The 12,056-nt window shown below is 51.7% G+C and overlaps 1 protein-coding gene across 2 annotated transcripts in view; it reads left to right on the forward strand.

Moving 5' to 3' along the window:
• The window catches only part of TGFB1 (transforming growth factor beta 1), a 15,802-nt gene that overhangs the window by 2,127 nt on the left and 1,619 nt on the right, over positions 1 to 12,056 (forward strand). The window contains exons 2-6 of one of the 2 annotated variants that reach the window (XM_007458619.1): positions 1,835 to 1,995; positions 3,622 to 3,739; positions 5,555 to 5,632; positions 5,991 to 6,138; positions 11,404 to 11,557. In XM_007458619.1, coding sequence (XP_007458681.1) covers positions 1,835 to 1,995; positions 3,622 to 3,739; positions 5,555 to 5,632; positions 5,991 to 6,138; positions 11,404 to 11,557 — 659 coding nt within the window. Of the gene's footprint in view, positions 1 to 1,834; positions 1,996 to 3,621; positions 3,740 to 5,554; positions 5,633 to 5,987; positions 6,139 to 11,403; positions 11,558 to 12,056 lie in introns of both variants that reach the window. The other variant, XM_007458618.1, reaches the window with a different exon arrangement.

Here is a 12,056-nt window from a genome sequence, read left to right on the forward strand (position 1 = left end):
GGGGGGGGGGGGCGGGGATCGCGCCCGGAGCCTGGGGCGAGACGAGGCAGGTCCGGTCCCCGCCCTCGCGGTGGCGGCGGCACCTCCCGCCCCCTTCACCCCCAGCTCAGGGCGGCACTACCGCTGGGCCCGCCCCATTGGCGCCCGCGGAGACCCAGGCGTCCCGCGTGGCCCGGAGGCTTGGGGGCGACTCCCCTGCTTTCATTTTCCCTCTTGGGCATTAGACTTGTGGGTCTCTGGCCCATTTGTGCACCCAGTTGCCGCTTCAGCCGAATGACACCCCTACCCTCCCACATCTCCGTCTCACATTTTCCGTCGTAGCTTCACCTTGGTTGTAGAGATTTTTCCAACACTGATACCTTCAATCTCTCTTCATTCCTCTTCTGCCTCCATCTCGCTCCCAAACGCTATGTCACTCTTCCCTGTGTGTCTCTGTCTCCCATCTCTGCCGTTCCATCTCTCCCGCATCACCGTTACTCTCTCTGTCCCAGTCTGGGTCTCCCAGTTTCTGTCTCTCCATCTCTTCCCTCTCTCTCGCTTTTTCTCCTCCATACCCTACTCTCCATCTCCCTCTGTCCGTTCCTGCCCCTTCTATCTCTCTTCTTCCCTATCTGTCTCCCAGGCCTGGGCTCTACCCTTCCTTTGGGGTCTGCTGAGTAACTCCTGGGCCAAGATAGGGCTTTTTTTGTGCGGGGCAGGGGCTAGCCCAGCTAGAGAGGGGAGGAGTAGGGGAAGGAGGCCCACAGAAGGGGCTTCCTCTGTCCTTTCTCATCGGATGTCTCCACCATTTCCATGCCCCCACTGCAGAGGCCTAAAGCAGCTGTCCCAGTTGATCCAGGAGTTCATGGCTTGCCCCCCTCTTTCCAAACCCCAAACTTTTCCTAGACTAGAAAACTTCCTAATTTTCTCTGTTCCCCTTCCCCCGCCCCCGAAGCCATTCTTACCTAGAATGAACTTTGCCTTTTCTAACCAGCTGGGGAAGGAAACAATAATAATAACAAAAACAACAACAACAAGAGTAATGTCCCATTAGCAGGGAGGCAGCATAACCTAGGGATTAAGAGCACAGTCTCTGGAATCAGACTGGCTGAGTTTGAATCCCCACTCTGCAGCTTCTTGTCTGCGTGATCTTGGGGCAAATTGTTTGATCTCTTTGCCTCAGTTTTCCCATCTATAAAACAGGTATACTAATAGTATCTTCCTCATGGGGTTGTTGAACACACACATTAGAGTAAGCATTGTATGCAGACTCTGTGCGACATACTTTATCTGCATCATCTCGCTTATTTCACACTATCAACCTGTAATCAGTCCTTGTCTTACAGGTGAGAATCTGGCACACAGAGAGGAATTCACTTGCCCAAAGTTCCAGCGCTTCAGTTAGGAGGGCCTGGGTTGGGAGACAGAGAACTTGATGTCAGGTTGATCTTTCCCAAAGAATAGGAAACTGAGGCTCCGAGAGGGCTTGTGACTTGCCCAAGAAAGAAGGCAGTAGAGGCACAGTCCGATTCAAATGCCCTTGATCCCTGTGCTGCGACATAACTTGCGTTTGAGGCTCCAGGTGCCGGGGAGGCCTAAGCAGGCAGAGCAGTGCCCACCCCTGTGCCAGCTTTGTACTGAGGGGGCACTTCCCATTTGATGGGAGGGAAGGGTGGATAAGATCCCGTTTAAAGAGGTGGAAACAAACCCAGAGAGGAGAAGCCAGTCACCTAAGGTCACACAGCTAAAACGTGTTAGGGTTAGACTCCAACCCAGGGCTCTTTGACTTGGGGTGCGCCAGCTCCCCCGCCCCTGTCAAACCCTGACATCCCCCCTCTCGGCTCCTTCTGCCTAGAAATCTATGGGAAAATCAGGCGTAGCCCACACAGCCTGTTTATGCTCTTCAACACGTCGGAGCTCCGGGAAGCGGTGCCCGAACCTGTGTTGCTCTCTCGGGCAGAGCTGCGCCTGCTGAGGCTCAAGTTAAAAGTGGAGCAGCACGTGGAGCTGTACCAGGTGGGGGCGAGGGCCCCAGAGGTGGCCTGGGCTGGGGCGGCTGGAAGGCTGGTGGCTGCAGGGTCCATAGTGACCGATCCTGAAGACACAGACTGTGGAATCCCAGGGCTCTGAAACTTTCAGACTCCTAGAGCCCTAGAAGGTTAAACGTTTAGAAGGCCGGAGTCATAGGATTTGGACTCTAAGAACTCAGGACTTTTGAAAGTTTGAATCTCTGTAAAGGTTGCAGACTTTCAAAGGGCTGTGTCCCCACACAGTAGCCACTAGCCACATATGGCCACTTAGGTTGAGCAAAATTAAATAAAAGAAAAAATTCAGCTCCTCAGTCTCACTGGCCATAGTTCAAGTGGCCTGTAGTCACATGGGGTTAGCAGCTGCTATTTTGGACACCACAGATAAAGAACTTTTCCATCATCACAGAAAGTTCTCTTGGTTAGCTCTTTTCTAGAAGAGTCTCCAGGAAGATTGGAGCCTCAAAAAGTTCTGGATTCTCTTGAAGGTTATGTGACCCAGAATCCCTGTCATGTGGAACGTTAGATTCAGTAGTAGGTGTTAGACTCTTGCAACGAGGGAACTTTGTCTGATGTTAACTTCTTGGAGTCTAGAGAATTCGCTTTTATCCTGCCAGCTCCCAGGGGATCATTCCACATGGATGTCAGGCGTCTGCAGCGTCTAGGTTTGTGGCATGTCAGACTCGTGGGTTTGTAGAGCATGAGTCCTCTGGAATGTCTCAGGCTCATTGAATGTGTAATTCTTGGGGTGCCACTGAGCACTGGCATTATGGAATGACTTCTAACATAGCTTCTAGAAAGTGATAACTCGGGGCTTCTCTGGTGGCGCAGTAGTTAAGAATCTGCCTGCCAACGCAGGGGACACGGGTTCGAGCCCTGGTCCGGGAAGATCCCACATGCCGCGGAGCAACTAAGCCCATGCGCCACAACTACTGAGCCTGCACTCTGGAGCCCGCGAGCCACAACTACTGAGCCCGTGTGCCACAACTACTGAAGCCCGTGCGCCTAGAGCCCGTGCTCTGCAACAGGAGAGGCCACCACAATGAGAAGCCCGTGCACCGCAACAAAGAGTAGCCCCCGCTCGCCGCAACTAGAGAAAGCCCACGCGTAGCAACGAAGACCCAACGCAGCCAAAAATAAATAAATAAAAAATAAATAAATACATTTTTTTCAAAAAAGAAGGAACGTGATAGACTCAGAATTTGGGGGGCCAAATCTGCAGAACTGTCTATAGTCAGTGACCCCTACGATGTCAGTAGGAGAATCGTGGCATCGTGGGCTGTCCAAGCTGAAAGGGGCCGCCTGGCATTTCATCAGTGAGGAAACCAAGGACAAAAGGGGAGAGGAATTTTCCACGGCCACGCCGGGGTCAGGCATAGAGGATGAGCTGCCCAGGTGCCTTGACCCCCCAGCCTGGGGTTCTCTCTCCGCTCTGGGCTGCTGTGGGGTGGGTGGCTCCTGTGGGCCTCTCGGTTTGGGTGTCTGGGAGGGGACAGTCTGCAGGACTGTGTGGAAGCCCTTTTCGGGGAGCAGATGGACTCAGGGGTGCCGTGTACATGAGGGGTGTGTGGCAGCGTCTACCCACTGTCTCTCCCCCCAATTCATTATCCCCCAGAAATACAGCAATGATTCCTGGCGCTACCTCAGCAACCGGCTGCTGGCCCCCAGCGACTCGCCCGAGTGGCTGTCCTTTGATGTCACTGGAGTTGTGCGGCAGTGGCTGACCCACGGAGGTGAGGACTGCTTGTCTGCCCCACCCCTATTTTTTGTGTGTTTTCTGGCCGCACTGCGTGGCATGTGGGATCTTAGCTCCCCGACCAGGGGTCGAACCTGCAGTGGAAGCGCGGACTGTTAGCCATTGGACCACCAGGGAAGTCCCCCCCAACCCCTATTTTGTAATGGGGTTGACCCCATTGTTTGTCCTGGGGCTCCCCTGCCTAGCACCGCCCACCCCATGTTGGTGCCAAAGAGCCCAGACCTGGGCCTCCTTCCAGGCACTCAAACCTGAGTGATTAATGGTAAATCCATTTCCTGAGCACCTGCCCTGTGCTGGGTGATGCAGGGGACACACAGTAACCAAAACAGCACCATACTTGCCCTCATGAAGCTTATCTATCATCCATTGCTCGGGTTAAGGGATTTGGGGGAAAGACCTGAAAACCAGGTAGTAATGTCCCAGAGTGGGCAGGGTTGGGAGGGGGAGCCCAGAGGAGGTGCCTGACCCAGCCTGGGAAATCAGGGAGGGCTTCCTGGAAGAGGGGACATTAGAGCGGTTGTCTGAGGGATGAGTGGAGCCAGCCTGGGGAAGACGGAGGGGCAAGAGTGTTCAAGGCAGAGGGATAGGCTATGCAGAGCCCTCGAGTCCAGGGAGAGGCTGACACACCTGATCTGTCTGGAAGAGGACTGTCTGTCCTGTCCCATCTGAGTCCACAGTACCCACATCTCCCTTCCTAGTCTCCCTCTCATTCATTCCTTCACTCAGTAGATGCCAGTAGGTTCCTGCTATGTGCCTGGCCCTGTGTGGGTGGTGTGGGGGACACAGTGGTAACCATGACAACTTCTAGGCCTGCCTTCATGGGGCCCACAGTCACTTCTAGACACCTAGGAGATCTTGCCAAAGCCCTAGCAGGGAGCCCGCCTGACTCCCATTGTGATGGCCACAATGACCAGGGCCGGGATGGGGGAGGCCATAAGTGCTGTGGGAGCCGGGAGTGGGCATCCAAACCCATCTGGAGGGGTCCAGGAGGGCTTCCTGGATGAGGATGATTGTGTTGAGCCTCATGAGATAAGTGATGGTTTGGCTAGAGGAAAAGATGGGGGTTAGGGAGCAGGTGAGCACTGGGACAAGTGTCCTGGGCTGATTGCTGAGTCCAGAGCCCCCAGCACAGGGTCCAACACATAGTGGGAGCTTAGAAAGGCATTCACTCATTTATTCAAGAAAACTTTCTTCCACACTGGCCCTGGGACAAGAGCCCAGGCACTTGCATCCCAGCCCTGCCTTTTCCCACTTTGGGCAAGTCACCCCCTCTCCATGGGCCTTGGCTTCTTCATCTGTAAAATGGGGAGCTTTGGTGAGGATTAAAGGAAATAATACACAAAAAGTGTTTAGAACAGGGTCTGGCACCCAGTGCGAACTCAGGAGATGTTTGTTTTTATGACTGTGGGCCAGGCCCAGTGGGGAACAAGAAAACAAGGATCCCTGCCCCCACGTATCCTGCTTTGCCACTGAGAACAAAGAGGGAAATAAATAGCCAGATACAAATGTCAGGGTAAGTGCTATGGAGAAAATAAAGTGCTGTCATAGTGGGGGAGGGGCTGTGTCCTGGAGGGCTTCCCGGAGGAGGTGACCTTTGAGCTGAGACCTGGAGGAGGAGGAGGCTGCAAGGCAAGGACTGGAGCACGAGGGTGCAGTGAGAGGCCAGGCAGGGGAAGGGGCAGGAAGGAGGTCCCCCCACCCCCAGCCTGGGGGTTTGCTACTTCCTTTCTCCTCCCCCAGGGGCTGGGCGAGCCGGCCCCTCACACTGGCTTCCCTCTCCCCACTCCCACAGAGGAAATAGAGGGCTTTCGCCTCAGTGCCCACTGTTCCTGTGACAGCAAAGATAACACGCTCCAAGTGGACATTAACGGTGAGGCCCACCTCCGCGGCCCGGCCCCACGCCCACCAGTGATGTGTGTGTGTGTCTGTGTGTGTGTGTGTGTGTGTGTGTGTGTGTGTGTGTGTGTGTGTTTTTTCTCCAGTGCCCACTGTTCCTGTGACAGCAAAGATAACACGCTCCAAGTGGACATTAACGGTGAGGCCCACCTCCGCGGCCCGGCCCCACGCCCACCAGTGATGTGTGTGTGTGTCTGTGTGTGTGTGTGTGTGTGTGTGTGTGTGTGTGTGTGTGTGTGTTTCTTCCCCTTGACCATCTCCCATTCACCCATCTGAGAGTGTGTGTATGTCTCCCCCACCCTCCCCACCGCCTGACTCCCAAACCAAAGCAGGGTTCAGTTCCGGCCGCCGGGGTGACCTCGCCACCATTCACGGCATGAACCGGCCCTTCCTGCTCCTCATGGCCACCCCGCTGGAGAGGGCCCAGCACCTGCACAGCCCCCGGCACCGCCGAGCCCTGGACACCAACTACTGCTTCAGGTGAACCTTGCAGCCTTCCCCTGACGCCTTCTGGGCTGGGGGCCTCCTTGCCGTCTGCTGAGCGGGCACCGCAGATTGGGCACCTGGCTGGTGCTATGCTTGGGCTGGCATCTCCTTCAGCCTGGAGCGTTCAGGGGATGAGGTCCGAGGCCTAGGATGCTGGGATGTGCGAACTGGGAGTCCTCGAATGCTGAGATCAGGTGGCTGTCTTGCTGGTGGGTTTCAGTCAGAGACTGTTAGAATGTTGAACACTGAGAATGTGAGAATTCAATATTGGAAAGTCGCCACGTTAGATTCCTGTACTGCTGGCAGGTTGGGGTTCGAGCATGTGGGGATTCTAGGATGTTAGAATCGGTATTCATTATTGAAATTTGAGAATGTTGGACTCAAGGGATATTGGGATCCTAGAACTTGGGAATTCAGAACTGGAAGAGTGCCCCTGTTGGATTCCTATACCATTGACAGACTGGAGTCTCCCGTATCGGCAGATTGGAGTCCTTGAATATTGGGCCCAGAATAGTGGAATCCTGTGTTAAAATATTAGCATCCACAAATGTTGGAGTTGGGGAAAGCCAGAGTCTTGGTAACCTAGAATGTTGGGACTCAGGGCTGGAATCTTGTGAGAATCTTGGAAGCCTGTGATCTTAGAAAGTGGCAGTTTGGACCTCTTGAGTGATGGGCTCAGAATTGTGGAATGTTGGAATGCAGTTTTTTTTGTTTTTTTTTTTGCGGTATTCGGGCCTCTCACTGTTGTGGCCTCTCCCGTTGCGGAGCACAGGCTCCGGACGCGCAGGCTCAGCGGCCATGGCTCACGGGCCCAGCCACTCTGTGGCATGTGGGATCTTCCCAGACTGGGGCACGAACCCGTGTCCCCTGCATTGGCAGGCGGACTCCCAACCACTGCGCCACCAGGGAAGCCCTGGAATGCAGTTTTGAAATATTGGAATTCAAGAATGCCAAGATCTTGGAGAGCTGGAATGTGGGAATCCTAGAAAGCTGGAAAGCTGTTGGTGTGTTAGAATCTTGAGAGGCTGGTGTATTGCAGTCTCAGAAAACTGAAAAGTTGTAGTCCTAGAATGTTGAAATTCAGAGTTAGAATGTTGTGAGTTTAGAGTGATAATGTGACCTTGGCCCTCCCCTGCTTAATATTTTGATGGTACCTTTGGGCTTTGTTACATGCAGTTCTCCTGCTGGCAAGTCAGCTCTGCTCCCAAACTGCTTCACCACCAGATCCTACCCTCTGCCCAACAATCCTGTGGATGAATGAATGGATTGAGGTCTTGAGTGCCAATAGCTTATACTATTACAGAGAGAGTGCCAGCCACATGAGGGACACAATGTCACTTAGGAAGTCTTGCCAGAAAATCAAACCTGACGCTGATCAGTACGGTAGATCCAATTTTCCAGAAATACAAGAACAGAGAAATATGTTAAACAACACCATGGTCGTGCAGTCAGCAACATCTAGATTGTGGGAAACCTGACCCAGTTTCTTCAACAAATACAATACAAAGTGGGGAAACAGAGAGATGGTTCTGTAGACTTTAAAAAAGAATATTAAAATATGTATCAAATAATTGCCATGTGTAGACCGTATTTGGGTCTTTTTTTTTTTTTTTTTTTTTTTTTTTGGCCCGAACAAATACAATACAAAGTGGGGAAACAGAGAGATGGTTCTGTAGACTTTAAAAAAGAATATTAAAATATGTATCAAATAATTGCCATGTGTAGACCGTATTTGGGTTTTTTTTTTTTTTTTTTTTTTCTTTTTTGGCCCGAGCCACGCAGCATGTGGGATCTGAGTTATTCCCTGACTGGGGATCACACTGTTGCCCCGTGCAGTGGAAGTGCAGAGTCTTAACCACTGGACTGCCAGGCAAGTCCCCCAAGTGGGTTTCTTTTACTCGTCAGGCCCTGTTGGGTCCTGGTAGACTGGAGGGCAGAGTTGCAAGGGCCTGGACTGCGTGTATCACAGGACCTGGAAAGCAGCAGGCCCCAGGCATGCACCTCAGGGTCACCTGGAGGGCTTGTTAAATGTGGCCTGCTGTCTCCCACCCATCCCCACCCCCAGTTTCTGATTCAGTGGGTCTGGGGTGGGGCCTGAGAATTTGCATTTCCCACGATTTCCCAGGCGGTGCTGCTGCTCCAGGGACCCTACAGGGAGAACAGTTGAATTGGATAATAGAATCACACACTTCAAATCTTAGGACCTCAGCACGCTGGCACAGTTGGACCAGAAATGGAAGATTATTCTGGACAGTGGTTCTTCCCCTTTTGTGAGTCTGAGAACCCCTTGAGAAGTCGAAAGCCAGGAACCTTTTTTCCCCAGAATATGCCTATATATGCACACGTAGGTGCATATGGTTTGGGGGACTCAGGCCCCTCCCTCAGCCCATCCATGGATTTCCTGATGCCTCCTGGGCCCTTAACAACATCTTATTTGATCCAACATCCCTTGCATCTTTGTACAAATGAGGGAACTGCGGCCTAGCCAGACTAGGGAGGCGCCAGGCTGAACTCACAGGAATCTAAGTTTCCTAACTTCCTTCTCAACGTCCTGTGGCTCTTGGGAGAGGCCTTGTCTTGCCCTGGGAGATCCTGTCACATTGCCTCTTCCCCCTCTGCTTAAGCTGACATGGTTGCACTGGGCAGATGAGGCCATAGACTCCAGGGCAGCACAGAGTTAGCTGTGAACCTGGCCCCAAACTCCACCACATGTAGGCTACAAGTGAACAGACAACATCCCCCTTTCTCTGAGGCTCAATTTCTTCATCCTTCAAATGGGAATAATAATAAGGCCTGCCCTGTAGGGAATTCTCTATTGATATTTTCTTTTGGCCGCACGGCACACATCCGGGATCTTAGTTCCCTGACCAGGGATCGAACCCGTGCCCCCTGCAGTGGAATCATGGAGTGTTAACCAGTGGACCGCCAGGGAATTTCCGCTATTGATTTTTTTTTCCTCTATTGATTTTTGAGTAGGAAAATGCATGCACATGGATCAAACCCAGAAAGGATACTCAGAGACCCTCCAGCTCCAGCCCCCAGCCCCTCTGTGAGGAGGCTTTTATTGTATTTCTGTCTCCTCCCAGAGAGTCTCTATATGAGATACTTACACATAGCCATGTAAATGTTTTTTATTTTGTCCAAATGGTATAGTCCTTTTTTTTTGGGGGGGGGGGTACTGCATTTTCTTTCTTTAAATTTTATTTTCTGATTCTAAAAGTAACACATACCCACTATCGAGAATTTGGAAAATACAGAACGATATCACTCATCACATTGCCACATATGAAATGTCACTGTCAACATTTTAATACATTGCCCTCCAGTCCTTCTATTCAAAAGAGAATTTGAATCATACTGTACCTGTAACTTTGCATAGTGTTTCTTTCATATGTTATGAACATGGAATTTAAAGTGTTCTCAGCTGCCCATGAGTCAAGCTTTTTAGTTACGTTCCCAGCCCATCTCAACCATGGCCCCAGGGGCCAGCACAGAAAATGCCCCATTTCCTTCCAGACATGAAGGAGCCAGGGCCGCAGACTGGGGAGGACTGACTTTTACATCTGAGCCTGGGACAGAGATCATGAGTCCAGGGCAGTAGAGTCTTACATACGACCACTCTCCAATGTGCTTTTATTTTTTATTTTGTTTTGTTTTGTTTTTTAAAAAGTATTTATTTTTTTGGCTGCATTGGATCTTAGTTGCGGCGCACGGGCTCTTTGTTGCGGTGAGCGGGCTCTTCGTTGTGGCGCGCGGGCTGGCTTCTCTCTAGTTGTGGCGCCTCAGTAGGCTCTAGAGTGTGTGGCCTCAGTAGTTGCGGCGTGCAGGCTTAGTTGCCCCGCAGGATGTGGGATCTTATTTCCCCGACCAGGGATCGGACCCACGTCCCCTGCATTGGGAGGAGGATTCTTAACCACTGGACCACCACGAAAGTCCCTCCAAGGTGCTTTTAAAAGACCTAACATACTGATCAATTATCTTATACAGCCAGTACTTGCTAAGCACCTGCTATATGCCAGGCACTGTTGCAGGGACACATTTAGGGACAAAATAGACAAAAAGTCCTGTCCTCAGAGGAAGACAGAAAACGAACAGATAAATAAATCGGTGTCTAATAAAAGAGCAGGTGGCAAGAAGGAAAACAAATCTAAGGAAGGGGAAAGAAAGAAGTCATTGTGATGATTTATTTTTCCTCTCCTGATTTAAATTTTTTTTATTAGGGGAAACTTTAAATGTATTCATAAGCAGCCAAGATGGTACAAGGAACCCCCATGAACTCTCATCCAGTATCAACAAGTATTAAGATTTGCCCCATTTCAGCGGCAGTCATTTTCATGTTTTCTCACATAACTGAATGCTGTTATTACACTGTATGGAATTAACGAACATTTGAATTGGTATTTTGGGTAGGATGGTCCAGGAAGGACTCTGAGGTGACAACATTCATTTGTTTGACTGATATTTATTGAGCACCTACTGCATGCCAGGCAGTGTTCTAGGAGTTAAGGGTCCCTGAGTGAGGGATGTTTGAGCATACATACAAATGGAGTGAAGAAACAGAGCCAGAGTGGGTATCTGTGGGAATAGCAAGCCAGGCAGAGGGAACAGCAAGTGCAAATGTCCTGAGCTGGGACTCAGGAACAGCGAGGATGGTAATGTGGCTGAAGGAGAGCGACAGTGGGAGTGGGGAGGGAGTTGAGATCAGCCAGATCTGGTAGCGCCTTGTGGTCCATGGCGAGGGCTTGGGCATTTGCCTTGTTCAGAGTAGAGGAGCGACGGACAGTCTCTAGTATGTGGCCGCACAAGGCAGGGATTTCTGTCTGTTTCGTTTGTACTGCGCCCCCAGTAGACCGCAGCCCAGCACATGGTAGTAGTTCAGTAAACATTTGTTGCACACATAGAACACATCAGTACACATGAAGCTGCATTGCGTTTTTCATGTTCCAGTGTGTGGATGTGCTGTGATTTGTGTAGCCCCCTCTGGGCGTTCATTTGGCTTCTTACAGGCTTGAGCATTGCCTGAGATAATGTTTATGAGGATGCCCTTAGCGCAGTGCTGGACTAGAGGAAGTGCTTTATCAGTGTTAGTGATGATCATTACTATTACTGTTATGGCTGTTATCATCACAGGGGTTGCAAGGGAGACCAAGATGGAGACCATGCTGGCGGGCAACCAGGGTGAAACACATGCACAGCCGGGGGAGGAGGGGCACCCCTCCGCTCTCCTGACTCGGGTTCCTCCCTCCCTCCGGCCTGCAGCTCCACGGAAAAGAACTGCTGCGTTCGGCAGCTCTACATTGACTTCCGCAAGGACCTGGGCTGGAAGTGGATTCACGAACCCAAGGGCTACCACGCCAACTTCTGCCTGGGGCCCTGCCCCTACATCTGGAGCCTGGACACGCAGTACAGCAAGGTGCGTCTGGAGCCCTGGCTGGGGGTGGGATGAGGGTAGCAGGAACCGAGGGAGGAGAGGGAGAAAAAGAGGTAAAATCAGATGAATTGGCGAGATAGTAGTCAGAAAGAGAGGAGACAGGGAGATTGGCGGCGAGGTGGCAAAGGGATGGGAGAGAAACTAGAGGCAGGGTCTGAGCAGCTAGAGACACGAGGCAGAGGGAGACAGAGATATGGGGAGACCCATGGAGATGCATAGCTTGGGCTAGGGAAGAGGTGGGGAGATGGAAGGAGAAAGAGAGAAACGGAGGGACACAATGAGAGAGAAAAAAAGGCAGGAGGATAGAGAATCAGGAAGATGGAAGGAGAGAGAAAGACAATGAGACACAAGCCAAGAGTGGAAACTGGGGAGAGGCAGAGAAACGGAAAGAAACGGAATGAGATAAGACAGACGGAGATGGGGAGAGGCTGGCGGGGTGGGGGTACCCTCCCCATGACCCCCGACCCTGACCCCGCCCACC

This window comes from Lipotes vexillifer, unplaced genomic scaffold (assembly GCF_000442215.2).
Source record: "Lipotes vexillifer unplaced genomic scaffold, Lipotes_vexillifer_v1.1 scaffold371, whole genome shotgun sequence".
NCBI classification, from domain to species: domain Eukaryota; kingdom Metazoa; phylum Chordata; class Mammalia; order Artiodactyla; family Lipotidae; genus Lipotes; species Lipotes vexillifer.